Consider the following 27,340-nt stretch of genomic DNA (forward strand, 5'->3'; position numbering starts at 1 on the left):
TGGTGGAGATGGAGTTGGGGGGCAGGACAAGCACCAGGAATGGGGGGACAGGATGGTTGAGGTGGATTTGAGGACAGAAGGGTGGCCCTGGACTGGCTCCTGTCCGTGTCACCCTCAGGGTTTTGGGGACCAGGGAGGTGGGAATGGATGGGCCCAGGATGGTGGCCCTGCATGGAAATGGAGTTGGGGGGCAGGACAAGGACCATGGGTGGGGGGACAGGATGGTTGAGGTGGATTTGGGGACAGAAGGGTGGCCCCAGGTGGTGGCTTCTCCCACTCCTGTCCGTGTCACCCTCGGGGTTTTGGGGAGCAGAGGGGTGGGAATGGATGGGCCCAGGATGGAAATGAATGGAGATGGGGTTGGGGGCAGGACAAGGATGGTGAGTGGGGGGACAGGGTGGGGACCAGGGGGTTGGGGACAGAATGGTGGCCCCAGGTGGGAGCGGGGCCCCACAGGCAGCGATCGCCCTGGGCTGGGCTGGGCTGGGCCCCGTGGCTGCGTGGGTGGGACAGGGCAGGGTGGGGACCCGCGGGCAAGGCAGGGCTGGGTGGGACCTGCGAATGCTGGAGAATCCCTGGGAAGGGAGGAGGGAGGGAGCCAGATCTGGTCCTTGGCCCGGGAATGGTTCCGGCTGTGCCCTCGCTTTTCCAATTCATAGAATCCCAGAATTCCAGAATGGTTTGGGCTGGAAGGAACCTTAAAGTCACATTCTGACCCCTCACCATAAGCAGGGACACCTTGCACTACCCCAGGTTGTTCCAAGCCCCATCCAGCCTGGCCTTGGACACTTCCAGGACTCACAGGGAGGAATTTCTTCCCAATATCCCCAAATCTCGCTGATTTTTGTTTAAATCCAGGTTCCAAAGGAACCTTAAAGTCACATTCTGACCCCTCACCATAAGCAGGGACACCTTCCACTACCCCAGGTTGCTCCAAGCCCCATCCAACCTGGCCTTGGACACTTCCAGGATTCCAGGGGCAGCCACAGTTTCTGTGGGCACCCTGTGCCAGGGCCTGCCCCCCCTCCCAGGGAGGAATTTCTTCCCAAAATCCCCAAATCTCGCCGATTTCAGTTCAAATCCAGGTTCCAGAAGGAACCTTAAAGTCAGTTCTGACCCCTCACCATAGGCAGGGACACTTTCCACTATCCCAGGTTGCTCCAACCAGGCCTTGGACACCTCCAGGATTCCAGGGGCACCCTGTGCCGGGCCATCCCCACTCTCATGGGCAGGAATTTCTTCCCCAAATCCCCAAATTTCGCCAATTTTTGTTTAAATCCAGGTTCCAAAGGAACCCTAAAGTCGCATTCTCACCTTCCGCTATCCCAGGTTGCTCCAACCAGGCCTTGGACACCTCCAGGATTCCAGGGGCATCCTGTACCAGAGCATCCCCACCCTCACAGGGAGGAATTCTCCCAAATATCCCCAAATCTCACCAATTTTTGTTTAAATCCAGGTTCCAAAGGAACCCTAAAGTCGCATTCTGACCCCTCACCATAGGCAGGGACACCTTGCACTATCCCAGGTTGCTCCAAGCCCCATCCAGCCTGGCCTTGGACACTTCCAGGACTCGAGGGCATCCTGTGCCAGCGCCTGCCCACCCTCCCAGGGAGAATTTCTTCAAAATATCCCCAAATCTCACCGATTTTTGTTTAAATCCAGGTTCCAGAAGGAACCTTAATGTCATGTTCTGACCCCTCACCATAAGCAAGGACCCCAGGTTGCTCCAAACCCTGGCCTTGGACACTTCCAGGACTCACAGGGAGGAATTTCTTCCCAATATCCCCAAATCTCGCTGATTTTTGTTTAAATCCAGGTTCCAAAGGAACTTTAAAGTCACATTCTGACCCCTCACCATAAGCAGGGACACCTTCCACTACCCCAGGTTGCTCCAAGCCCCATCCAACCTGGCCTTGGACACTTCCAGGACTCCAGGGGCAGCCACAGTTTCTCTGGGCACGCTGTGCCAGGGCCTGCCCACCCTGCCAGGGAGGAATTTCCTCCCAAATATCCCCAAATCTCGCCAATTTTTGTTTAAATCCCATTCCAGAAGGAACCTTAAAGTCACATTCCAACTCCTCAGCACAGGCAGGGACACCTTGCACTATCCCAGGTTGCTCCAAGCCCCATCCAGCCTGGCCTTGGACACTTCCAGGACTCCAGGGCACCCTATGCCAGGGCCTGCCCACCCTCCCAGGGAGAATTTCTTCCCAAATATCCCCAAATCTCATCGATTTTTGTTTAAATCCAGGTTCCAAAGGAACCCTAAAGTCGCATTCTGACCCCTCACCATAGGCAGGGACACCTTCCACTATCCCAGGTTGCTCCAAGCCCTGGCCTTGGACGCTTCCAGGACTCCAGGGGCAGCCACAGCTTCTCTGGGCACGCTGTGCCAGGGCATGCCCACCCTCCCAAGGATGATTTTCTTCCCAAAATCCCCAAATTTCGCCGATTTTTGTTTAAATCCAGTCCCGGGCAGGGGGGGGTCCCGCGTGCTGTGGCGCCCCCTGGCGGCCGAACCCAACATCTCCCTCTCCCCCAGGTCCCGGTGTCGCCTCCCGGGCCCCTCCGATGTCCCCCTGAGCCACCCCCGGGCCCTATCGCGACATGTTCGACCCCTCTGGACCCCCGGCCGCCGGCTACAGCGAGCACTGCTGCCTGCACCCCCCGCACGGAGCAGCCCCCGCCGCCCCGGGACCACCAGGTGGGTCATGGGGGGGCTCCAGGACCCCCCCGAGGTCAGGGGGGCTCCGGGGGTCTCTGTCCCACCCCCAGCTCAGCTCTGCTCCCTCCTTCAGGGCTGGATTTCCCCGTGTGCCACCAGCCCGGGCACCGCGGGTATGGGCTGGCCCCAGGAGCTGAACACCCCGGGGATGGTGAGTCTCGGGTTTTGGGGGGCTGCGGGGCCGGGGGGAATGCCCAGAGGGGTGAAACATCTCTGTGCTCCAAATCCGGAGTGAACTGGCACACCCAGGGCACTCCTGCATCCTCCAAGCACCAGGTTTGTGTCCTTGGGGTGTCTCCAGCCCCCCAAAACCGTGCTGAGGGCAATTTTGGGGCGCCATGGGACAGGAGGGATTCCCTAGAGGGGTTAAACATCTCTCAATTGTAAATCCAAAGCACATTCGGGGCACTCCTGCAGGCTCCAAACACCAGGTTTGTGTCTTTGGGGTGCCTCCATGCCCCCTGGACCATACTGAGGGCAGCGCCCCCTGCTCTCCCCCCGGTTTTGGGGGGCAGGAGGGATTCCCTAGAGGGGTTAAACATCTCTCAGTTGTAAATCTAAAGCACACTCGGGGCACTCCTGCAGGCTCCAAACACCAGGTTTGTGTCCTTGGGGTGCCTCCATGCCCCCTGGACCATACTGAGGGCAGTGCTCCCTGCTCTGCCCCCCATTTTGGGGTACCATGGGGCAGGGGGGATTCCCTAGAGGGGTTAAACATCTCTCAGTTCTGTGTGAACTGGCACAATCAGGGCACTCCTGCATCCTCCAAACACCAGGTTTGTGTCCTTGGGGTGCCTCCAGCCCCTCTGGACCACACTGAGGGCAGCGCCCCCCACTCTGCCCCCAATTTTGGGGTGCCATGGGGCAGGGGGGATTCCCTAGAGGGGGTTAAACATCTCTCAGTTCTGTGTGAACTGGCACAATCAGGGCACTCCTGCATCCTCCAAACACCAGGTTTGTGTCCTTGGGGTGCCTCCAGCCCCCCTGGACCACACTGAGGGCAGCGCCCCCCACTCTGCCCCCAATTTTGGGGTGCCATGGGGCAGGGGGGATTCCCTAGAGGGGTTAAACATCTCTCAGTTCCAAATCCAAAGAGAACTGGCACAATCGGGGCACTCCTGCAGGCTCCAAACACCAGGTTTGTGTCTTTGGGGTGCCCCCAGCCCCCCTGGACCACACTGAGGGCAGCGCCCCCCGCTCTGCCCCCCTCAGGCTCCCGGTTTTCCACGCCCCGAGGCGCAGGGAAGCTGAGCAAGAAGCGAGCCCTGTCCATCTCGCCCCTGTCCGACTCCAGCATCGACCTGCAGACCGTGATCCGCACCTCGCCCAACTCCCTCGTGGCTTTCATCAACTCCCGCTGCGCCTCCTCTGGCGGCTCCTACGGTCACCTGTCCATCAGCACCATCAGGTGGGCACTGCCCTGGCCCCCTGGCACCCCCTGGTGTGGGAATCTACAGAATCAGAGGGTTTTGGGAAAGCTGCAAAAGGCAGGGCTCAGGTGCAGCAGAACTGTGAGCAGAGCTAAAGCAGCAGCCATGAGATAGGACAGCAGAAAAATTATTTAAACTGTAGGGAAAGCAAAGGCAAATAGAACAATGGCCTGTGTATTAACACTTGTCTGAATAGCTCTCTGAGCTGCAGAAAGTTTATCTAGCAAGATATTAGGAAGGTTAAAGGTTAATAATGGAGCTCTGTGCGTTGTGTTTTAGGGCTTACAAGCAGGTATTGTATTCCAAATAAGCAAGCATTGTTTTAACCAAAGGCACCTGTGCTTATGGTGACTGGATAGAACTACTGTCAATGTGCTTTTGCTTTGTGGGATTGGTCAAAAAGCTCATAAAGTGAGTTATAACATTGAGTTTTTAGTCTGCTGCCTGAGATGTGAGCTGCTGGCATCTTCCCATTGTCATGACCATGCAATGAGACTGATGCTGGAAAATCAAACAGCTCGAGGCGCTTTCAGCAGTTTGTAAATAACCCCCCTTGCCAGTGCCCATCCACACCTTTGGGAGCAGCGTGGGGTGGTGGGGAAGGGATGGTTGGGATTCCAGATCTCTGTTCTCATCTCCTGATGGTGTCACCTGCTCTCCACAGCCCGTCCCTGGGGTACCAGAGCCCACCTGGGCAGCACAAGGGCCAAGGGCACCTGTACACGCCAGCCCCAGCTTGCAGCTCCCACGAGGTGCCCACACGGCCGGGGCTGCTGCAGCACCCACCTGCTCGAGGGGCACTGAAACACTGCCAGGTATGGGGGAAATGTGAAAACAGGGCACTGAAACACTGCCAGGTATGGGGGATCTGTGAGGGGAACCCTAAAACACCTCCAGGTATGGGGGATCTGTGAGAGAAACCCTAAAACACTGCCAGGTATGGGGAATCTGTGAGATAAACCCTAAAACACTGCCAGGTATGGGGGGAAATGGGAGAGGAACCCTAAAACACCTCCAGGTATGGGGGAAAATGTGAAAAAGGGGCACTGAAACACTGCCAGGTATGGGGAATCTGTGAGATAAACCCTAAAACACTGCCAGGTATGGGGGATCTGTGAGAGAAACCCTAAAACACTGCCAGGTATGGGGAATCTGTGAGAGAAACCCTAAAACACTGCCAGGTATGGGGGGAAATGTGAGAGAAACCCTAAAACACTGCCAGGTATGGGGGATCCATGAGAGAGGGATCCCTGTGAGAGGGATTTGTGTGAGAGGGGATCCCTGTGAGAGGGATTTGTGTGAGAGGGGATCCCTGTGACTGGGATCCATCTGAGTGGGGTTCCATGTAATTGGGGTTCCCTGTGAGTGAGGTTCCATGTGAAAAAGTATCCCTGTGAATGGGGTTTCACGTAACTGGGGATCTGTGTGGGTGGGGTTCCACGTAATTTGGGATCTGTGAGTGGAGTTCCTTGTGAAAGAGGATCCCTTTTAGTGGGGTTCCAATGTAATTGGGGATCCCTGTGAGTGGAGGTCCCTGTGATTGGGGTTCCCTGTAATTGGGGATCCCTGTGAGTGGGGTTCCATGTGAAAAGGGGTCCCTGTGATTGGGGTTCCATGTAGGTGGAGATCCCTGTGATTGGGGTTCCCTGTAATTGGGGATCCCTGTGAGTGGGGTTCCATGTGAGCCGTGTCCATGTGAGCTGTGCATCCCTGTAAGTCCTGTTCCAGTGCCCATCTCCCTGCTGACTCCCTCCCCCTTCCCTGCCCTGGCAGCAGCTGAAGCTGGAGTGGAGCCTGAGCAGCCCCCTGAGTGCCAAATTCCCAGAGGAGCGATCTGAGGGTGACATCTCCAGCCCAGCATCCACGGGCACCCAGGTACATCCCTGACCATCAGATCCCCCCTCCCAACGCCCTGGCAGTGACCCTGGGAGTGCTCACCTGCCCGTGCCCCCCAGGAGCCCTTGCTGGGCATGCTGGATGTCCGGGAGGAGCTGGAGAAGGAGGATGGCAAAGCCGAGTGTGAGGCTGTGTATGAGACCAACTGCTACTGGGACGGCTGTGCCAAGGAGTTCGACACCCAGGAGCAGCTGGTGCACGTGAGTCAGGGGCTGCCAAGGTGTGGCCAGCCCAAAATCTGCCCTCAGGCTGCTGGGCAGCATTTCCCTGGATCAGCTCCCAGTCCCAGGTCCCATCCACCCCTGGGGACTCACCAGGAGGGATGAGCATCCCCCAGGTCTCCTCAGCCACTGGTGCTTCCAGATCCCCCCTCTGCTCCAGCTTTCCTCCCTCCAACTCTCCCATATCCCCTGACCGTCCTTTGGACCACCTGGACCCCTCTGGCTGCTCTTGGAAGTCCCAGAGTATCCCTCAAACATCGCCTGCATTCTGTGCCTCCTCCAAACACCACCTGGGCTGTTCTCCCCCAGACTCTGCTGTCTGCACCTGCCATCCCAGTCCCTCTATGTCCCTTTGTCCCATCCCAGTCTGTCCATCCCCTTTCTCCCATCCCAGTCTCTCCTGTATCCCCTTCTCCCATCTCAGTCTGTCCATGTCCCTTTGTCCCATCCCAGTCTCTCCTGTATCCCTTTCTTATATCCCTATCCCAGTTTCTCCTGTGTCCCTTTCTCCCATCCCAGTCTCTCCTGTATCTCTTTCTCCCCTTCCAATCCCTCCATCCCCTTTCTCCCATCCCAGTTTCTCCTGGGTTTATTTTCTCCCTTTCTCCCATCCCAGTCTCTCCTGGGTTTATTTTCTCCCTTTCTCCCATCCCAGTCTCTCCTGTATCCCTTTCTTATATCCCTATCCCAGTTTCTCCTGTGTCCCTTTCTCCCACCCCATTCTTCTCTCAATCCCTCCAACCCCTTTCTCCCAACTTAATCTTTCCTGTATCCCTTTTTCCCATCCCAGTCTCTCCTGTATCCCTTTCTCCCATCCCAGTCTCTCCTGTATCTCTTTCTCCCCTTCCAATCCCTCCATCCCCTTTCTCCCATCCCAGTTTCTCCTGGGTTTATTTTCTTCCTTTTTCCCATCCCAGTCTCTCCTGTATCCCCTTCTCCCATCTCAGTCTGTCCATGTCCCTTTTTCCCATCTCGGTCTGTCCATCCCCTTTCTCCCATCCCAGTCTCTCCTGTATCCCTTTCTCCTATCCCTATCCCAGTTTCTCTTGTGTCCCTTTCTCCCACCCCATTCCTCTCTCAATCCCTCCAACCCCTTTCTCCCATCTTAATCTTTCCTGTATCCCTTTTTCCCATCCCAGTCTCTCCTGTATCTCTTTCTCCTCTCCCTGTCCCCCCCATCCCCTTTCTCCCATCCCAGTTTCTCCTGGGTTTTTTTTCTCCCTTTTTCCCATCCCAGTCTCTCCTGTATCCCCTTCTCCCATCCCAGTCCGTCCATGTCCCTTCCTGCCATCCCAGTCTCTGCTGTATCTCTTTCTCCTCTTCCAATCCCTCCATCCCCTTTCTCCTATCCCAGTCCCTCCATCCCCTTTCTCCCATCCCAGTTTCTCCTGTTTTTTTTTTCTCCCTTTTTCCCATCCCAGTCTCTCCTATATCTCTTTCTCCTCTTCCAATCCCTCCATCCCCTTTCTCCCATCCCAGTCCCTCCATCCCCTTCCTCCCATCCCAGTTTCTCCTGGTTTTTTTTCCTCCCTTTTTCCCATCCCAGTCTCTCCTGTATCCCTTTCTCCTCTCCCAATCCCCCATCCCCTTTCTCTCCTTCATCCCCCATCCCTTGCCCCCTCCCCAGTGCCCCCAGTGATGCTGCCCTCCCTCCCCAGCACATCAACAACGAGCACATCCACGGTGAGAAGAAGGAGTTCGTGTGCCACTGGGCAGCGTGCTCGCGGGAGCAGAGGCCCTTCAAGGCTCAGTACATGCTGGTGGTGCACATGAGGCGCCACACGGGGGAGAAACCTCACAAGTGCACGGTGAGATGCCAAAAAACTCCCCCCAAAATCCTGGCTGGGCTGGGAGAATGAGGGGTGTCTCGGTTTGGAAAGGGAGGTGTGTGCTGAGGAAGGCAGGAGCCTCCCCTGAAATGGAAAATGTAAACCCCCTCCCTCCAAATTACTATAAATTTGAAATGAATTAATTGTTATAAATTTGAAATTAAGAGGCTCTCAGGCAAAAATATGGGAGCAGGAATAACAGTTTGTCTTGGTTTGGAGAGAGAGGTGTGTGCTGAGGAAGGCAGGAGCCTCCCCTGAAATGGAAAATGTAAACCCCCTCCCTCCGAATTATTATAAATTTGAAATTAAGGAGGTCTCAGGCAAAAATATGGGAGCAGGAATAACAGTTTGTCTCAGTTTGGAAGGAGAGGTGTGTGCTGAAGAAGGCAGGAGCCTCCCCTGAAATGGAAAATGTGAACCCCTCCCTCCTATAAAAATACCCCCTCCCCCCTATAAAAATATTATAAATTTGAAATGAATTAATTGTTATAAATTTGAAATTAAGGGGCTCTCAGGCAAAGATATGGGAGCTGGAGCCTGGGTGGCAGAAGGGGGTGGCAGAAGGTGGGTACAGGTGTGGGGCTCATGGAATCCTGCAATATTTTGGGTTAGAGGCACCTTAAAGTTCATCCCACCCCACCTTCCACTATCTCAGGCTGCTCCAAGCCCTGCCCAACCTGTCCTTGGACACTTCCAGAGATGGGGCAGCCACTGCTTCTCTGTGCCAGGGCCTGCCCACCCTCACAGGGAGGAATTTCCTCCCAAAATCCCACCCAAACCCAGGGTCACAGGGCCCTAAAGCTGCCCCATGCTTTGGGATATGTTCCTGAATTTAAGTCAGGATGGGTGTTGCTGTCAATCCCAGCGTGGGGACCCTCTGAGGGGCTGCCATGGGACAGGAGGAGGTGGCACAACCCCGGGGTGAAGGGCTGTGCCACGGTGTGAGGCTGGCAGGTGTGTTGGGAGGGGAGATGTGTCACACGTGGGCTGTGGGACGTGGCACCACGTGCTGCGAGTCCTGGGGACAGCGTGGGACACGTCCCACCCGTGTGTGACACATCCCACCCTGTCCCACCCGCGTGTGACACGTCCCACCCGTGTGTGACACGTCCCACCCTGTCCCACCCGCGTGTGACACATCCCACCCGCGTGTGACACGTCCCACCCTGTCCCACCCGTGTGTGACACGTCCCACCCTGTCCCACCCGCGTGTGACACATCCCACCCTGCTCTGCCGCAGTTTGAGGGCTGCAACAAGGCCTATTCCCGCCTGGAGAACCTCAAGACCCACCTGCGCTCGCACACGGGGGAGAAGCCCTACGTGTGTGAGCACGAGGGATGCAACAAAGCCTTCTCCAACGCCTCTGACCGTGCCAAGCACCAAAACCGCACCCACTCCAACGAGGTACGGCCCCACCGGGTGCTCCCGGATCATTCCTGCCCTCTGAGAGCTCCTCACACCCCTGGGCATTGCCCCAGCTCCCTCTTTTCCTGCTTTAACTATCTCCTTCATCACCCTGGGATCCCTTTACCCCTCCTACTCCTTCCTCTGCCATCCTGAGCTCACCTCAGTGCCCACCGTGTGCCCTCCACATGGCTTTGATGCCACCCTCAGCTCTCTGCAGAGGGTGGCAAGGGGGGTTTATTTTTGGGGGAAGGGGCTGCAGTTGGAGCTGTCTCCCTCCCTCCTCCATGGCACCAAAACTGCACCCACTCCAATGAGGTACGGCCCCACCAGGGCTCCTCATGTGCTCCCCGACCATTCCTGTCCTCTGAGAGCTCCTCACACCCCTGGGCATCGCCCCTGTATGCCCAAACTCCCTTTTTTCCTGCTTTAAATATCTTCTTCATCACCCTGGGATCCCTTTACCCCACTCCTGGGCAGTTCCCTCCTTCCTCTGCCATCCTGAGCTCACCGTGCCCCCTCCACAGGGACTCACCCGCTTTGATGCCACCCTCATCTCTCTCCAGAGGGTGACAAGGGGGGTTTGTTTTTGGGGAGGGGGCTGCAGTTAGAGCTGTCTCCCTCCCTCCTCCATGCCCATAGGATCCCCCTGGGATCCCTTTACCCCAGTCCTGGGCAGTTCCTTCCATCCTCTGCCATCCTGAGCTCACCCCAGTGCCCACTGTGCACCCTCCGTGGGGACTCACCCACTTTGTTGCCACCCTCAGCTCTCTGCAGAGGGTGACAAGGGGGGTTTGTTTTTGGGGAGGGGGCTCCTTCATCACCAGCATTCCCCCTGGGATCCCTTTACCCCAGTCCTGGGCAGTTCCCTCCTTCCTCTGCCATCCTGAGCTCACTGTGCCCCCTCCACAGGGACTCACCCGCTTTGATGCCACCCTCAGCTCTCTGCAGAGGGTGACAAGGGGGGTTTGTTTTTGGGGAGGGGGCTGCAGCTGGAGCTGTCTCCCTCCCTCCTCCATGCAGAAGCCCTACGTGTGCAAGATTCCCGGCTGCACCAAGCGCTACACGGACCCCAGCTCCCTGCGCAAACACGTCAAGACCGTGCACGGCCCCGACGCCCACGTCACCAAAAAGCACCGGGGGGACGTGGGGCCGGGCCGGGCACTGCCCACCCCCGGCGCCCCCCCGGATATGAAGCAGGAGAAGGAGGCAAACGGCCCCAGCGAGGCTCAGAAGGACGATGGGAAACTCCTGGTGCCTGAGCTGGCCCTGGTGAGTGAGGAGCTGAGGGGGTGGTGGAGGATGGAGCGAGGGTTTGGTGGTGAGGGACAGGAGAAAACAGCCCCAAGATGTTCCAGGGGAGGCTTAGCTTGGATATTAGGGGAAATTTCTTTGTTGTCAGGCGCTGGAATGGGCTGCCCTATGGAATCACCATCCCTCTTTGGTGAAGTGTCCAAAAAACGCTGGGATGTGGCACTTGGGGACGTGGTTTAGTGGTGAACACGGCAGTGTTGGGTTAATAGTTGGGATCAGTGATCTCAGAGGCTTTTCCAGCCTTCATGATGATGCCAAGTGTGTCCTACACCAACACAGCAGGGTGTGGTGGTGTTCACAGGGGTCCCAGGATGAGGGAAGAGATGAGACTCTTGACTCCATGGTTCAGAAGGCTGATTTATTATTTTATGATATATATGATATTAAAAGAAAATGATATATTAAAACTATACTAAAAGAATAGAAGAAGGGATTTCATTAGAAGGCTTAAAAGGAATAGAAAAGAATGACAATAAAATCTTGTGACTGACCAGAGAGTCCGAGACAGCTGGACTGTGATTGGCCATTAATTAAAAACAACCACATGAGACCAATCCCAGATGCACCTGTTGCATTCCACAGCAGCAGATAACCATTGGTTACATTTCATTTCTGAGGCCTCTCAGCTTCTCAGGAGAAAAGATTCTAATGAGAGGATTTTTCATAAAATATATCTGTGACATTAGTGTTGGGTTAATAGTTGGACTCAGTGATCTCAGAGGCTTTTCCAACCTTCGTGGTGATTCCAAGTGTGTCCTGGTGTTGGGATCTCTGGCTTATCAGAGTGATCCTGAGAAAAGTTCTAAAGTCTCTTTTCCCAGCCCAGCGCTTGAAGAAGGAACCAGGGCTCTTCATTTCTCGGTCTCAAGGTTCTTTATTTTATCTTATCTATAAAAAATTTTCTCCTGCCCTGCCGAGGTCCATCCAGCAGGACAGTTCCAGGCACTCTGCCTGCCCCAGGGCAGTGTTATGTCTTTATACTAAAAACTACATGTACAATATTTACAATTACTTCCCAACACCTATCACCTGTGTTAGACAGTGAGCTTCTACTCTAAACCATTCTAAAAGTGCCACCGTCACAGCAGAAGATGGAGGCCAAGAAACAGAAGGAGAAAGGCTGGACACACCCAGATCCCTCCATCTTGCCTCCTAAACCCCCATACCAAAAACCCCAAAATCTACTTTTTCCACCCTGTGATAATTTCACTATTATTCCACCTAAACTGTTGTGGCTTGCTGATCTCCATATAAGGTTGGTAATTTGCTCCATGGGTCATAATCAAGCCCACAGGTGTTTTGGGCTCTGTGCCAGGGCTCCTGAGCCCCCTGGCAGGGGTCCTGGCCATCCTGGACAGCCAGAGGGAAGTTCTGGGTTCCCACATTCTGGGTGCTTGACCCCCTTGGCCCTGCTCTGGTTCTCCCCAGAAGCCCCAGCCCAGCCCAGGGGGGCAGTCCTCGTGCAGCAGTGACCACTCACCCCTGGGCAGCACCACCAACAACGACAGCGGCGTGGAGATGGCAGGAAACGCCGGTGGCAGCTACGAGGACCTGTCCACTCTGGAGGACGTGGTGCCCGGGGAGCCCATGGGCACCTCGGGGCTCATGGCCCTGCACAAACTGGAGAACCTTCGCATCGACAAACTGAAGCAGCTGAGGAAACCGGCGGCTTCCAAGGGCCTGAACCTGCCACCCATCCCTGGAGCCGGTGAGATTGGGGTGCCTCTCCCCCTGGGATGTGGGGCCTGGCCCGTGGGAGGTGTGTGCAGAGATCTGGTTGGCAGCCAGATGTTTCCACACCTTGCTGGTGTTAGAATGTCTTGGTTTGGAAAGCCAGGAGTCTGCTAAGGAAGGCAGGAGCCTCCCCTGAAATGGAGAATATAAACCCTCCCCACCCCTCCGAATTGCTATAAATGTTAAATTGAGGGGCTCTCAGACAAAAAAATATGGGAGCAGGGAATAACAGTTCTTTAATAGGGAAGAAAATAAAAGGATAAAATAAACAATGCAGTGCACTAGAACAACACTGCCAGAGTCAGAACCCAACCTGACACCCTGTGGGTCAGGGTGTTGGTATCAGTCCCATTGGAATTGTGGCTGCAGCCCTCCTGCAGTGTCAGGGGTGGTTCTGCTGGAGCAAGGGGGATCTGTAGAGAAGGATGGATTCTGCCTCTGAAGATCCAGGGGAAGGAGAGGCAGCTGCTGTTCCTCTGGGGAATCCAGTGGAGAAAGCTGTGCTGGTGTCTCAAAAAGCTCTGGATTCTATCTGGGTAGGAATGTTTGAAATCTCAGATTGTATCCGGGTAGGAATGTTTGAAATCTCAGATTCTATCCGGGTAGGAATGTTTGAAACCTCAGATTCTATCCAGGTAGGAATGCTTGGCTCCTCCCTCTGGGCTCACATCTCCCAATGGGATGCTGCAGTTCTTATCAGCCATGCAGGGACATTCCATAGCTGTTATCAGCTGATGTCCCCTCCTGAGGGAGGAGTGATTGTGAGCACTCAAAGAGAGAGATAAGGAAAAACTGCCCACTGGACAAAGATAATCTGCCCTACAGATGGAAATGGAATACATCCTGCATTGCAGTTTGGAATGTAGAAATCCACCCCAAAATCTGGGGAAATATTAAAGCCCTAAAGGGATTCCAAGAGAACTGGAGAGGGATTTTGGACAAGGCCTGGAGTGGCAGGACAAGGGGGAATGGCTTCATGTTGGCAAAGAGGGCAGGGTTAGGTGGAATATTGGAAAGAGTTCTTCCCTGGGAGGGTGGGCAGGCCCTGGCACAGCGTGCCCAGAGAAGCTGTGGCTGCCCCATCCCTGGAAGCACCCAAGGCCAGGCTGGAGCAACCTGCTCCAGTGGGAATTGTCCCTGCCCATGGGACAGGGGTGGTCTTCAGGATCCCTCCCAACCCAAACCATTCCATGATTTTTCCAGCCTAAATAAGCTTCTGCTGGTCTTTGTTGCCACCTGCCCCCTGTCCCCACCAGCTCTAACCATGGAAGAGCCACATCCCAGCTCTGGAGGTGGCTCCTGTCCCTGCTCTGACATTGCCACACTTGTCCTGGGGTAACTCCTCCTTCTCTGTGGTATTTGTGGGGTTCCCAGAGGAAGGAAGGAAGGAATGATGGATCTGATTCCATGTTCTCAGAAGGCTAAAAAACTAAACTATATATATATATGTATATATAGTTTAGTTTTTATATATATAATATATATTATATACATAATGTATGTATGTATGTGTGTATATATATATATATATATAAACTATAAAACTAAACTATACTAAAGAATACAGAAAGGATACTTACAGAAAGCTAAAACGATAATAATGAAAAACTCGTGGTTCTTTCCAGAGCCTTGACACAGCTTGATCCTGATTAGCTAATAAGTCAAAACAATTTACATGAAACCACATAAATTTCATGGTTTAAGAAATTAACCAATGAAACATCATTGGTAATTGCTGGTAAACAATGCACAAACACATCCCAAAGCAGCAAAACACAGGGGAAGCAAATCAGAAAATTATTGTCTTCCTTTTTCTCTGAGCCTTCTAAGATAATAATGAAAAACTCGTGGTTCTTTCCAGAGCCTTGACACAGCTTGATCCTGATTAGCTAATAAGTCAAAACAATTTACATGAAACCAGGTAAATTTAAGAAATGAACCGATGAAACAATCATTGGTAATTGTTGGTAAACAACACCCAAACACATCCCAAAGCAGCAAAACACAGGGGAAGCAAATCAGAAAATTATTGTTCTCCTTTTTCTCTGAGCCTTCTCAGCTTCCCCGGAGAAGAATCCGGGGCAAAGAGGATTTTTCAGAAAACACGACCGTGACAGAAAATTTTTTCAGAAAACATGACTGTGACAGAAAATGTTTCAGAAAACATGACTGTGACACTTCTCTCCCGCAGGCCTGCCCGGGGAGGTGCCACCCCCGGCCTCTCACCGCCGCATCGCCGAGCTGTCGGCGGCCGAGCTGGGCCTGGCGGCGCCGGGCGAGCGCCGCAGCAGCGGCACCAGCACCGTCAGCTCTGCCTACACCGTCAGCCGCCGCTCCTCCCTGGTGTCCCCGTACCTGTGCCCGGGCGGTGACGCCGCGGCGATGCCCGGCGGGCTGTGCCCGGTGGACGGTTACGGTGCCGCCTCTCCGGATGAGTCGCGGCGCTCCGGTGATGCCGGGGGGCTGCCAGGGGTGGGCAGCCTGACCCCGGCACAGCGGTACCGCCTCAAGGCCAAGTACGCCGCGGCCACGGGCGGCCCCCCGCCCACCCCGCTGCCCAGCGTGGAGCAGGTGGCCTCAGGTGGGCACGGTGGCACGCCCGGGGGTTACCCCGTGCCCACCGGGCCTCGCTGCGTCGCCAACGGCTTGTTGAGAAGGAACAGCTCCAACGAGAGCCCCGGTTACCCGGGCAGCGTGCCCGCTCACATGGTGCCCCGACACGGCGTGCGACGGGCGAGTGACCCTGCCCGGACGGTGGCCAAGCCTCCGGCCGTGCCCAGAGTGCAGAGGTTTAAGAGCGTGGGCAATGTGAGCGTGCCAGGCGCGGGCAGGACGGCGCTGCAGCCTCTGGGTGGCTCTGAGGCCAACCTGCAGCGCCACGGCTTCTCCCCACGCCCCCCCAGCATCACTGAGAACGTCTTCATGGAGAGCATGGGGGGCCCTGGCCCCGATTCCGGCCTGCTGGACATGGAGCAGTACCTGAGTTATCCTGAGGAAGGCTTCCCATGCCAGGGCACTGGCGTGGAGCTCCAGGGTGGCATCTACGGCGCTCACCGGACCATGGTGGGGACTCATGGGGACATGGAGGAGGGGCTGCTGCAGCAGCCTGAGTTCTCCCTCCCGCAGTGCCAGGTGAACCAGCGCTTCCCCAGTTTGCCTGCTGGGAACAGTGGGGCTGTGCCAGAGCCCTGGGATGGACCCCCCCAGGCCACGCTGGGGATGAGCTCCAGACAAAGTGTGGGTGCTCCCACCATGTCTGGGCCGCACTGTCCTCATCAAAACATCGAGTACCCCCATCCCAGCGCCTGTGGGCAGCATCCCAAACTGGTGAGCTCATGCCAGGACCAAGAATTTTCGGGGGGGCATCGTTTTAACCGGCTCCAGATCAAATCTGAGCAGCGATACCCAGCGCCGAGCCCTGCACTCACTCCCTGCCCCAGCACCAAGCTGGCCGGGCCCTCAGCATCCCCCGCTGCCTTTGGGCACAGCATGGACGTGGGGCAGGGTGGGTACCCCCCTGTGGGGCCCACACCGGGTGGGTACATGGGCATGGCCAGCCCAGGTGCCCGCAGGGCCCAGACCCCCACCCTGCAGACCAAAGAGGTGATGGTCCGGAACTACGTGGAGGCGCAGCAGGCGCTGATGTGGGGGGAGCAGCAGCCCCTGTGCAAGGGCAGCGTGGCCGGCGCGGGGCTGGGCAGCGAGCCCGGGCAGTGCCAGGCCGTGCCAGCCCCGCCGCCGTACCTCAGCCCCAGGTACTGCAGTTACCAACCCAAAGGGGATCATCTGCAGAGCCTGGCGGAGCCCCAGCACCTCCTGAGCCCGCCCTGCTTCAACCCCGAGATGATCCCACACCCTCCAAGCGGCCCCAAGCCAGCGGCTCACCTGAGCTACCCAAACAGCCTGGCACAGCCTGGGCATGGCTACGAGGGGGTGGACAGCGGTGCCCGGCGCCTGCCACGCCTGCCCCCCGCCCGCCCCGTGCCCGAGGGAACCGGGAACCTCCCCCTGTACTACCCAGGGCAGGGGGGCAAAGGTGGGCACAAGCTGCTGGGGCAGGGGGCAGCGAGCTGCGGGGCGAGCGGGCACTACGGCCCGGAGGGACTCAAGGGCACCTCCTGTTACTACCTGGACTCTGGGGAGCAGGTGGCCAACAGCCTGGACTCACTGGACCTGGAGAACACGCACCTTGACTTTGCTGCCATTGTGGAGGACGTGGAGACCCCCCCGGCACTGCCCAGACCCCCCAGCCCGGCCGGGGGGCTCCTGGTGCCCTCGCATGGGGGTGCCAACATGGCAGTGGGGGACATGAGCTCCATGCTGAGCACGCTGGCAGGGGAGAGCCACTTCCTCAACTCGCTGTCCTAACGGGGGGTGCCTGTCCTCAGGTCCCAGCGTGGTGGGCAGGGCTGGGAATCCTTCTCAGAGCCACGTTTGTGCCTGGGGGGAAGCGGGGATCACCCCCCCTTGGAGTCACCCCCGTTCGGGAGGGGTCCAGGACACAGCCCCAGCTCTCCAGGTGACCTCTGGCGTGGGGAACTGGTTTTACTGGGCGCTTGTTGGGGTGTCCCCGCTCGGGATGAGCCCCTCCTGCCCCCCCCCACGCAGCCTTAACGCCGAAACCAAAGAGCCCCCGCCCCGAGGGCCGTCCCAGTGCTCCCAGTGCCCCCCGCCCCAAATCCCAGTCTGTCAGGACTGCAAGCGCCCCCAGCCCCTCTCCAGCGGGGCAATTCCCCAGAGGTGGGGCGGGGGGCGTGCCTGTACATAGTGTTCATACCTGTCTGTCTGTCTGTCTGTCACCCTGGACCTCCTTTCTGTGAGAGCACCAGCAGTGCCACCCCCTCCCCTCATTAAACCCTTTCTCAGGGGGCTGTGACTGTGCCTTTGTCACCCCTGCCAGAGGCTCCCTGATCTCGTCCTTGGTCCCCTGTGACCAAAACCGCCCGGCAGCAGCTTCAGCACCCTCGGGCAGGGATCCCGAGACCCACATTGCAATTAGCGCTTCAGATAATGCAAACGGCTTAAAATAATGCTGTTAATTAGGCAAAAAATGGGTTGAAACAATTCAATTTTCTTGCGAAAAATTTAGCTAAGATAACGTGATTAATAATGGGGGAAAACAGTTAAAATAATGCGATTTTATATTATTTTGTTCGTGTAATTGATGCTGCGAAGATTGCATAAAATAACGCAATTATGCCAAAATTCCATGAAATTATGCAATTTCGTATGATTTGCTATAACACAATAATGCAAAAAAGTGTTTAAAATGACGCAATTGACGATGCAAAAAAATACTTAAAATGCAATGATGCAGCATTTGCTTAAAATAAGGCAATTATGTGTGCAAGATTTGTTTAAATAACGCAATTGTGCATCATTTGCTTCAAAGAATTCAACCAGTGGTGCAAAAAATGTTGAAAATAATGAAATACTGCAAAAAATTGCTTAAAATAACAAAACTAATAACCAAATCTTTCATTAACTCAATTTTGCATAATTTCGTTGAACTCAATTAACAATGCCAAAAAAAAACCCTTCACGCAATTATAGAAATCAGGGTGTTTCCCCGCGCACCCAGAGCCTTGTCACGCTGTAATTAACCCGTAATTAACACGCAATTAACGCGGAATTAACCGGCGGCAGCGATCGGGCCGGGCTGGTGGCGCCCTCTGGCGGTCCCGGTAAGGAACGAGCGCGGCGGTGCCCGGTCCGGTCCTGCGATGCCCCGGGAGCACCGGACGGAGATTCCGTGGGTCTGGAGCGGGATAACGGGCGTGTCCGTCGGTCCTCTGCAAATCGCGGGGTCCCGGGAAGCAGCGGGACCCCCGAGGATTCAGAGTTCAGGGGTTGAGGCTCCTTCCCCGAGGCGGTGCCACCACAGGGGACGGCGCTTGGATGTCACCGGAGCCGGCAATCCCGGGATAAACCGTGCTTGTTGCAGTGATGGGAAGGGAGGTGAGACCCCCAGAGTGGCAGTTGTGACATGGAGAGGAGCTCTGGGACAGATTGAACCCCGGGGACACAGATTTCCCCCTCAGCCGGGCGCTGCTTCCCTTTCTGTCCCCATGGCGGTGACACCACAGGGGACAGCAGAGCCGCCAACCCCGGTGCAGCCAGTGCTTGTTGCAGTGACGGGAGGGGAGGTGAGACCCCCCCAGAGTGGCAGTCGTGGTGATGGAGAGGGGCTCTAGGACAGAATGAACCCCGGAGATGCAGATCCCCCCTCAGCCTGGCGCTGCTTCCCTTTCTGTCCCACTCCCCATGGCAGTGACACCACAGGGGACAGCGCTTGGGTGCCACCACCAACCCCGGTATAATCAGTGCTTGTTGCAGTGATGGGAGGGGAGGTGAGACCCCCAGAGTGGCAGTCGTGGCATGGAGAGGGGCCCTGGGGACACAGATCCCCCCTCAGCCGGGCACTGTTTCCTTTCTGTCCCACTCATGGCAGTGACACCACAGGGGACAGCGCTTGGATGTCACCGGAGCCACCAATCCCGGGGTAACCGGTGCTTGTTGCAGTGATGGGAGGGGAGGTGAGACCCCCCCAGAGTGGCAGCTGTGACATCGAGAGGGGCCCTGGGGACACAGATCCCCCCTGAGCCAGGCACTGCTTCCCTTTCTGTCCCACTCCTCATGGCGGTGACAGCACAGGGGACAGCGCTTGGGTGCCACCGGACCCGCCAGCCCCGGGGACAGCAGTGCCAGCTGTGGTGCCAGGAGAGAGAAGCCGGGACCCCCTCGGCCTCAGGGCAGCGTGGGGAACACCCGATTTTAAATACAGCTGGGGTTGTGGTTGGGAGAGTAATAAATAGGCGATAAATAGCGATAAATAGTGGGGGGACAAGGCACAGGGACACACGGCAAAGGCACAGGGACACACGGCAAAGGCACAGGGACACCCCACGGCGTTGTCCAGTGGTGCTGACAGCAGCAATAGCAATTGGGGCACTCCCAGCCCCCCCGCTCTGCTCCGTGCCCCACCCAGGACTCAGCAGGGTCTGGCAAACCCCTCCCGTGGGCTCGGGGCCATCGCAGCCGCTCCTCTCTGTCACTTCCCCGCTCGCTCCTTGTGCGATTCTGTCACCACTTGCTGCAAGAGGAGAATTTGGGGATCAGTCCCATGGCAGGGTTGGGCATCCCAGGCAGGGCACCCCCAGTTCTCACCTGCCCATCCCGTGTCTCGATGGTTTTGATCAGCACCATCCTCCGGGCCGGGCTCTCTGCAGGCTGAGGCTCCAGCACTGGGCACAGAGGGGCCATGAGGACCCTGTGCCCTCCCAGACAGCCTGGGCAGGAGCACAGGGACCCACCCACACCCACCTGGGGTCTTTACCCTCAGGGAAAGACCCCCAGACATAGTGGGGGACCCCCAGCTTGTGGCTCACCTGAGCTCCTCATGCTGAAGGAGGTGGTGGGGTGCAGTGGGATGGTGATCCTGGGGGGGAGAGGAGGATGAGGAGGGGCTGGGACTCCTGGACATTGCCAGGGACCCTTCCACACTCTCCAGTCTGTGACCCACACCCCAGATCAGCTGTGCCCGTGGGCTGCCAGGCCGGGGGCTGTGCCCGTGGGCTGCCAAGCTGGCACCCGGAGCAGAGCTGGAGGCAGCTCCCCCACCATCCCCTGGCCTTGCTTTTATCTCAGCTCCCATGGGAACCTCTTGTTTTCCTGTGGGAACAAGGCCTGGAGCTGCCTCCCGCCGGGAAAATCCCACAAAAACCGGGATGAGTCAACACAGGGGGCATCCCCGCGGGCAATGGGGACGCTCTGCGGCCCTCACCGGCTCTCCTCGCCCTCCAGCAGCTTTCTGTACGTGGCAATCTCAATGTCCAGGGCCATCTTGACGTTCAGCAGGTCCTGATACTCCCGCAGGTGCCGTGCCATCTCCTCCTTCATCTGCTGGATCTCCTGCTCCAGCCTCCCCACCACATCCTGGTAGTTCCCGATCTCCTCCCCGAACTCGTCCTCCATCTCCCGCATCTGCCGCTGCAGCGCCTCGTTCTGCAGGGACAGAAAGGGCTGCAAAGGGCCGGGCTGGGCTCTGCTTTTTTGCACGCCCCCGAACGCTGCCCGGCTCTCACCACGCCCTTCAGCCCGTCCACCTCGCACGTCAGGCTCTGGATCTGCCGCCGGGACTCGTTCATCTCCTGCTTGGCCAGGCGCAGCGCCTCGTGGTTGCGGTTTGCTGCATCCGAGAGGTCGGCAAACTGCACGAGCAGGGCGAGTCAGGGCTCTCTGGGAGGGCTCAGCCGTTCCTAAATCCCTCCCCAGCCCCGGGTACCTTTGATTTGTACCATTCCTCGGCTTCCTGCAGGTTTTTGACCGCGATGCTCTCGTACTGGGTGCGGATCTCCCGCAGCGCTGCCGTCAGCTCCGGCTTGCACATCTCCACCTCGGGCAGCCCCGCCGGGCTCGGGCCGCTCACCTCCAGGTCCCGCAGCTCCTGCAGGGGCACGGGGGCATCACAAGGACCTGATCTGTGCCCCCCCTGCCCGTCCCATCCCACCCCGGCCCCACCTCCTCGTGCAGTTTCTTGAGGAAGCCGATCTCGTCCATCAGCAGCTCCACCTTGCGCTCCAGCTCCAGGCGGGACAGCGTGGCGTGGTCCACGTCCTGTGGGAGAGGTTGGGATGAGCTGCAGGGCAGCGTGGGGGGGATGAGATGATCCTGGATCCCCACCCCGGGGTGGTGATGGTGGTGATGGGCACGGGGCTCAGCCCCCCAAACCCTGGTTTTGCACAGGGCTGACCCAGCATCACCCCAAGGAGACACCCAGGAGCTGCGGAGGGAGGTGTGGAGGGACCAGACTGGGGCTACCAGTGTGCTCAGCCCTGGGGGTCCCATCCTGCCCAAACCCGCGGAGGGAGTGAGCAATAACGAGGTGGGCACAGACTCAGCCCCTCCCAAACTCTGGTTTTGCCCTGGCTCGTGCAGGTCTGACCCAGCATCACCCCAAAACCCAGGAGCTGAGGATGGAGCTGTGGAGGGACCAGGCTGGGGTGCTCAGCCCTGGGGGTACCAGGGACACAGCGGGTGCTCAGCCCTGGGGGTCCCATCCTGGCCCCCCTGCACTGATCGGTGCCATTCGTGCACCAGCACCTCCCGCGGGCCCAGAATTGGGGTTCCCCAGGGTTATTCCTGTCCCCACCATTCCCAGTCCCCTCCACCCAGGGATCACTGGTACTGCGGGGGCAGACGAGCCCGCCAGCCCCCTCACCTTGCGGAACAGCACCAGGCTCTTCTCCGCATCCTCACGCTTCTGCGTCTCGTCCTCCAGCCTGGGGACAGCAAGGGATGAGGGGGAGGTGGGCACGGGGGTGCAGACCCCTCCTCCTGTTGCGCACACAGCGGAGGCGAACGGGGATGGGGCGGCCCCCAGCGCTCGCAGCAATCCCCTCGCAGTGTCCCCACCCTTGTCCTGCCCCTCGCAGTGTCCCCACCCTTGTCCTGCCCCTCCCAGGGTCCCCACCCTTGTCCTGCCCCTCCCAGTGCCCCGCCCTTCCGCAGAGCCCACATCTCCCAGTGCCCTCCGTGCATCCCGGGCGCCTTTCCCAGTATCCCTTCCCATGGATCCCCTTCCCCGGACATTCACCAGTCCCTCCCCCGACCTCCCCGGGGGTTCCCCATCCCCATCCCGCTGCATCCCCCGCTCCCCATCCTGGTGCAAAGCCTCATCCCATCACATTCCTCATGCCAGTCCCTCTCTGGCACATCCCCCAGTCTTCATCCCATGCATAACTCACCCTGCCACACCCCCGGTCCCCACTGCAGTTCAGCCCTCATCCAAGTTCATCCCCCATCCCAGTCCATCCCTTATCCCAGTCCATCCCTCATCCCAGTACATCCCCCATCCCAGTTCATCCCTTATCCCAGTACATCCCGGTCCATCCCTAATCCTGGTCCATCCCCCATCCCAGTCCATTCCCCATCCTGGTCATTCCCCATCCCAATTCATCTCCCATCCCAGTCCAACCCCCTGTCCCCAGCACACCCTCCGCTCCCCATCCCGTTGCCTCCCCCGGCCCCACCGCCGTCCCACCGTTGCCTCAGGGCCGCCAGGTCTGTGGCGAGCCCGTCCCGCTCCGCCTGGAGCCGGTCCCGGTCGCGGCCGAGGCGCTGCAGCCGCTCCCGCAGTCCCCGCAGCTCCCCCTGCACCAGCCCGGTGCGGGGCCCGCTGGCGGCCGTGGCGCGGCCCAGGGCGGCGCGGAGGGTCCCGTTCTGCCGTTCCAGCGCCCGCACCCGCTCCAGGAAAGCGGCGAAACGATCGTTCAGCGCCGCCAGCTCCTCCCGTTCCGCTCCCCGCGCTGCCGCCGCCGCCGCCAGCCGCTCCGGGGCCACGGTGAGCGGCGGCGACATCCCGGGGTCGCGGTCACGGCGGCTCATGGTGGCACCGGGAGGGCGCTGGCTGCCGGGAGCGGCCGTTTATAGCGGACAGCGGCTCCGCCCCGCCGGGGGGACCCGGGACAGAGAGAGGGGAGGGGTCCCCCGGCCGGAGGGAGGATCGGGGGCTGCGGATGTTCCCCTCGAGGGGGCGGGGAAAGGGGATGGGGGTGGTCGGGGATGCCCCCAGGGATGAGAGGCGGGGGCTGCAGGATGTGGGGCTGCAGGAATTCCCATTCAGGGGGGCTCGGGGATCCCCTTGGGATGAGAGGCAGGGGATGCAGGATCTGGGGCTGAAGGAATTCCCATTCAGGGGGGCTCGGGGATCCCCTTGGGATGAGAGGCAGGGGATGCAGGATGTGGGGCTGCAGGAATTCCCATTCAGGGGGGCTCAGGGATCCCCTTGGGATGAGAGGCAGGGGCTGCAGGATCTGGGGTTGAAGGAATTCCCATTCAGGGGGGCTCGGGGATCCCCTTGGGATGAGAGGCAGGGGATGCAGGATGTGGGGCTGCAGGAATTCCCTTTCAGGGGGGCTCGGGGACCCCCAAGGGATGCAAGGTGAGAGCTGCAGGATCTGGGGCTGGAGGAATTCCCATGCAGAGGGGCTTGAGGACCCCCAAGGGATGAGGGGCAAGGGCTGCAGGATGTGGGGCTGCAGGAATTCCCCTTCAGGGGGGCTCGGGGACCCCCAAGGGATGCAAGGTGAGGGGCTGGGGGGTGCAGGCAGAGGAACCAGCAGCACCAGGGGCAAGGGGGAGAGGATCCGAGGGAGACACAGGAACCCCCCCCTGCTCGGTCAGGAGGAGAGAGACCCTTATGGGGTCTCCCCCAGGTAACACGGGGGTACAAACCCCCCATGTGGGATGCAAGCACCCCTCTGAGCTGGGTCCCATTCTGCTCAGCATCCATGGAGGGGGTGCCCCTCTCAGCCACCCCCCTCCCTCCCGTTCTGTCGGGGCCGCCGTGACTCGGCTCTGTGGGAGCTGCCATGCGCGGGGCAGCGCTGGACAGCGAGCTCTGCTCTGCAACCCCCCCGAACCCCCCCTTTCCGGGCAGCCAGGGCGGCACTTACGGGAAGGAGTCGGGAAGGAGTCGCTGCCCTGCCCAGAGGCTCCTCCTGGGGAGGGTCTCCCCCGCCCAGGACCCCCTCCCAGCTCTGCAGTGAGCTGCCCCAGGAGTGGCTCTGTGCCAGCAGCAGCATGACACCACGTCCAGCCCGTCTGCACCAGGCTCTGAGCACGACACTGGGGTTGGTCCCCCCAACCTCACCTGGAGACCCCCCCAGGGCCAGCAGAACGCTGAGGAGAACAGGAGCCCCCCACCACTGCCAGCTCATAGCACAGGAGCCAGCCAGGGACCCCAACCCCACAGAACCCCCCAGCCTCTCCCAGCGTCTCCCCTGTGCCAGCTGGCAGCAGGGCCTGGCAGCCGGCCCAGCTGAGGCCCCCCCTCCCCTGGGATGTCCCCCCAGGTCACCACAAGGCGGATTGTCCCAGCACAATGAAGAGGCAGCACTGGAGAGAGGCATTTTAATGAACAGCACCACAGTGTTCAGACAAGGCGCTTCTATTCCTCTCCTTCCTCGTCGCCCTCCATGCTGTCAGCTCCCACCTCCTCATAATCCTTCTCCAGGGCTGCCATATCCTCACGAGCCTCCGAGAACTCGCCCTCCTCCATGCCCTCCCCCACGTACCAGTGCACAAAGGCCCTCTTGGCGTACATCAGGTCAAACTTGTGGTCCAGGCGGGCCCAGGCCTCGGCGATGGCCGTGGTGTTGCTCAGCATGCACACAGCCCTCTGCACCTTGGCCAGGTCGCCCCCGGGCACCACCGTGGGTGGCTGGTAGTTGATGCCAACCTTGAAACCAGTGGGGCACCAGTCCACAAACTGGATGGTGCGCTTGGTCTTGATGGTGGCGATGGCGGCGTTGACATCCTTGGGCACCACGTCCCCGCGGTACAGCAGGCAGCACGCCATGTACTTGCCGTGCCGAGGGTCACACTTGACCATCTGGTTGGCCGGCTCAAAGCAGGCGTTGGTGATCTCAGCCACCGTCAGCTGCTCGTGATAAGCCTTCTCAGCAGAGATAACCGGGGCATAGGTGGCCAGAGGGAAGTGGATGCGGGGGTAGGGCACCAGGTTGGTCTGGAATTCTGTCAGGTCGACGTTCAGGGCTCCGTCAAAGCGCAGAGAGGCTGTGATGGAGGACACGATCTGGCTGATGAGGCGGTTCAGGTTGGTGTAGGTTGGGCGCTCGATGTCCAGGTTGCGGCGGCAGATGTCGTAGATGGCCTCGTTGTCCACCATGAAGGCGCAGTCGGAGTGCTCCAGGGTGGTGTGGGTGGTCAGGATGGAGTTGTAGGGCTCCACCACGGCCGTGGACACCTGCGGGGCTGGGTAGATGGAGAACTCCAGCTTGGACTTCTTGCCGTAGTCGACAGAGAGGCGCTCCATGAGCAGGGAGGTGAAGCCAGAGCCGGTGCCACCGCCAAAGCTGTGGAACACCAGGAAGCCCTGCAGCCCTGTGCACTGGTCAGCCTGCAGGTGGGAAGGGGAAAACAAGACCAAACTGTCAGGAATTCTCAACTTCAGCTGTTGCTGACTTGCCCTGGAAGGAAAATTTTCTCCCCATGATCTCAGGACCTTCCCAGCAGGTTGAGGGAAAGGGACCCCGTCCTGCAGGGATTTGGGGACACTCAGTAGAGACAAGGAGGGGCACGTTTGTTCCAGGCAGCAGAAGTTGCTCCTCTCCATGGCCTCATGAGGACATTATTAGGGTGTTCCAGCACCACGGCAAGAACCACCAGCGTGGTGGACAAGATGTCCCTGACCTTACACGTTGGACACTGACTCATGGTGGATATCCCAGCTCTTGGGAGACACCCCAGCAGGCTCTGGAAGTCAACCACAGCTTCACCCCCTCTTTTTCCAAGAAGGTGCAGCAGGAACAGGTTCTGATCCCACACAAGCCCACGGGGCAGCCAGCTCAGCCTTGGATGTGCCAGGAGCTCCCCGAGCGGAGCCGCTGGCGCAGCAGGTCCGGCCGCCCCGGCGCCAGCCCCAGCGTGGGAACCAGAGGTTCAAAGAGCTTGGGCAGCCACACCAGTCAAACCAGTGCTGCACCAGCACCCAAACCATCTCTCCTTCCCCGCTGCCCTGGCCAAGGGGCTTTCCCATCCTCCTCTCCTTGGCAAGGCTTAGACTGGGCTCGGATAGGGCGAGCAGGTCCCTCTTGGGACAGCCCTACTCTCTGTCCCAAAGTGCTGAGAAGGACCAGCCCAGAGACACCTGGAGCTTCCCCCTGTCCCCACATCCACCACAGGAATGGAACAAGCTCAGAGCGCACATCCTTTGCTGGTGGGGTTGCAAAGCCCTGAGTAAAGGGATTCGGGTCAAGGGCAAGGCAAGGGGCTGATCCTGATCACTTAGAGCATCCAGACCCCAGAGGGAGCCAGGATGTGCTGCAGGCTCAAATCCATCCAGGTCCTGGAGGCACAACAGGGGTCCTGCAGCTCCCACTAGGAAGGCAGGAGGCCCCTCCTGGCACAACCCAGGGCTGATCCCTCCTGGCACAACTCTCTGCCCCACAGCTCTGATGGGCTGAGAAGGACCTGCCCAGGCACACCTGGAGCTTCCCTTTGTCCCCACATCCCCCGCAGGGACGAACCCACCCCACCTGCACCCCCCAGTGCCCCTACCAGCTTGCGGATGCGGTCGAGCACCAGGTCGATGATCTCCTTGCCGATGGTGTAGTGCCCGCGGGCGTAGTTGTTGGCCGCATCCTCCTTGCCCGTGATCAGCTGCTCGGGGTGGAAGAGCTGCCGGTACGTGCCCGTGCGCACCTCGTCTGCGGGGACAGCCCCGGGCCCCGTTAGCAGCCGCCGCCCGCCGCCAGCGCCCGCCCCGCCCGCCGCCCGCTCCCCGCGCGCGCTCACCGATCACCGTGGGCTCCAGGTCCACGAACACGGCCCGGGGCACGTGCTTGCCGGCGCCCGTCTCGCTGAAGAAGGTGTTGAAGGAGTCGTCCCCCCCGCCGATGGTCTTGTCGCTGGGCATCTGCCCGTCGGGCTGGATGCCGTGCTCCAGGCAGTACAGCTCCCAGCACGCATTGCCGATCTGCACGCCCGCTTGGCCCACGTGGATGGAGATGCACTCGCGCTGCGGGGGCACACGCCGCTGGGTCACCCCCTTTTGTCCCCTCTCTGTCCCGCCCCGGCACCCCCCGGGCTGGGAAGGGTCTCTCCTCAAGGCTGGATGGGGCCACATCCTGCCCACTTGCTCCCGTTGTGCTCAGCTTTGCTGCTGCCATCCTGCTCCTCCTCCCCAGCCGCTGAGACCCTGCACCAGTTGGTGCCTTCACCCTACGCACCCCACAGAGCCAGGAATTGGGGTTCCCCAGGGT

The 27,340-nt window shown here is 58.8% G+C and overlaps 3 protein-coding genes across 3 annotated transcripts in view; 1 reads left to right on the forward strand and 2 right to left on the reverse strand.

The window, feature by feature from the left end:
• The window catches only part of GLI1 (GLI family zinc finger 1), a 32,986-nt gene extending 15,285 nt beyond the window's left edge, over positions 1 to 17,701 (forward strand). Inside the window, exons 2-12 of the mRNA XM_036399707.2 lie at positions 2,543 to 2,704; positions 2,799 to 2,876; positions 3,938 to 4,133; positions 4,820 to 4,970; positions 5,929 to 6,030; positions 6,111 to 6,251; positions 7,931 to 8,080; positions 9,342 to 9,506; positions 10,530 to 10,778; positions 12,249 to 12,528; positions 14,746 to 17,701. Coding sequence (XP_036255600.1) covers positions 2,608 to 2,704; positions 2,799 to 2,876; positions 3,938 to 4,133; positions 4,820 to 4,970; positions 5,929 to 6,030; positions 6,111 to 6,251; positions 7,931 to 8,080; positions 9,342 to 9,506; positions 10,530 to 10,778; positions 12,249 to 12,528; positions 14,746 to 16,922 — 3,786 coding nt within the window. The 5' untranslated portion in view covers positions 2,543 to 2,607 and the 3' untranslated portion in view covers positions 16,923 to 17,701. The remainder of the gene's footprint in view (positions 1 to 2,542; positions 2,705 to 2,798; positions 2,877 to 3,937; positions 4,134 to 4,819; positions 4,971 to 5,928; positions 6,031 to 6,110; positions 6,252 to 7,930; positions 8,081 to 9,341; positions 9,507 to 10,529; positions 10,779 to 12,248; positions 12,529 to 14,745) is intronic.
• On the reverse strand, positions 17,606 to 22,946 carry PRPH (peripherin). The gene is made up of 9 exons (XM_036399712.2): positions 22,597 to 22,946; positions 21,775 to 21,835; positions 21,075 to 21,170; positions 20,839 to 21,000; positions 20,639 to 20,764; positions 20,338 to 20,558; positions 19,943 to 19,992; positions 19,722 to 19,798; positions 17,606 to 19,647 (listed from the first exon to the last, which is right to left on the reverse strand). Exons 1-9 carry the CDS (start codon positions 22,938 to 22,940, stop codon positions 19,606 to 19,608), a joined length of 1,179 nt encoding a protein of 392 aa, XP_036255605.1. The 5' UTR covers positions 22,941 to 22,946; the 3' UTR covers positions 17,606 to 19,605.
• A 1,507-nt stretch (positions 22,947 to 24,453) lies between these two features.
• Positions 24,454 to 27,111, reverse strand: LOC118697241 (tubulin alpha-1C chain). Its single transcript, XM_036399778.2, has 3 exons — positions 26,874 to 27,111; positions 26,637 to 26,785; positions 24,454 to 25,476 (listed from the first exon to the last, which is right to left on the reverse strand). Exons 1-3 carry the CDS (start codon positions 26,992 to 26,994, stop codon positions 24,505 to 24,507), a joined length of 1,242 nt encoding a protein of 413 aa, XP_036255671.1. The 5' UTR covers positions 26,995 to 27,111; the 3' UTR covers positions 24,454 to 24,504.
• Positions 27,112 to 27,340: the final 229 nt, after the last annotated feature.

The sequence above is a fragment of the Molothrus ater genome, chromosome 30 (assembly GCF_012460135.2).
Source record: "Molothrus ater isolate BHLD 08-10-18 breed brown headed cowbird chromosome 30, BPBGC_Mater_1.1, whole genome shotgun sequence".
NCBI classification, from domain to species: Eukaryota; Metazoa; Chordata; class Aves; order Passeriformes; family Icteridae; genus Molothrus; species Molothrus ater.

Excerpts from the sequence above, each read along its gene's own strand:
- PRPH (XM_036399712.2), bottom strand. The coding sequence starts at position 22,940 with ATGAGCCGCCGTGACCGCGACCCCGGGATGTCGCCGCCGCTCACCGTG. Across the intron at positions 21,001-21,074 it reads TCAAGAAACTGCACGAGGAG|GAGCTGCGGGACCTGGAGGT; the intron begins GTGGGGCCGGGG and ends GTGCCCCTGCAG. Across the intron at positions 20,765-20,838 it reads AGGAATGGTACAAATCAAAG|TTTGCCGACCTCTCGGATGC; the intron begins GTACCCGGGGCT and ends CTGCTCGTGCAG.
- LOC118697241 (XM_036399778.2), bottom strand. The coding sequence starts at position 26,994 with ATGCCCAGCGACAAGACCATCGGCGGGGGGGACGACTCCTTCAACACC. Across the intron at positions 26,786-26,873 it reads CCTGGAGCCCACGGTGATCG|ACGAGGTGCGCACGGGCACG; the intron begins GTGAGCGCGCGC and ends CTGTCCCCGCAG. Across the intron at positions 25,477-26,636 it reads TCGACCGCATCCGCAAGCTG|GCTGACCAGTGCACAGGGCT; the intron begins GTAGGGGCACTG and ends TCCCACCTGCAG.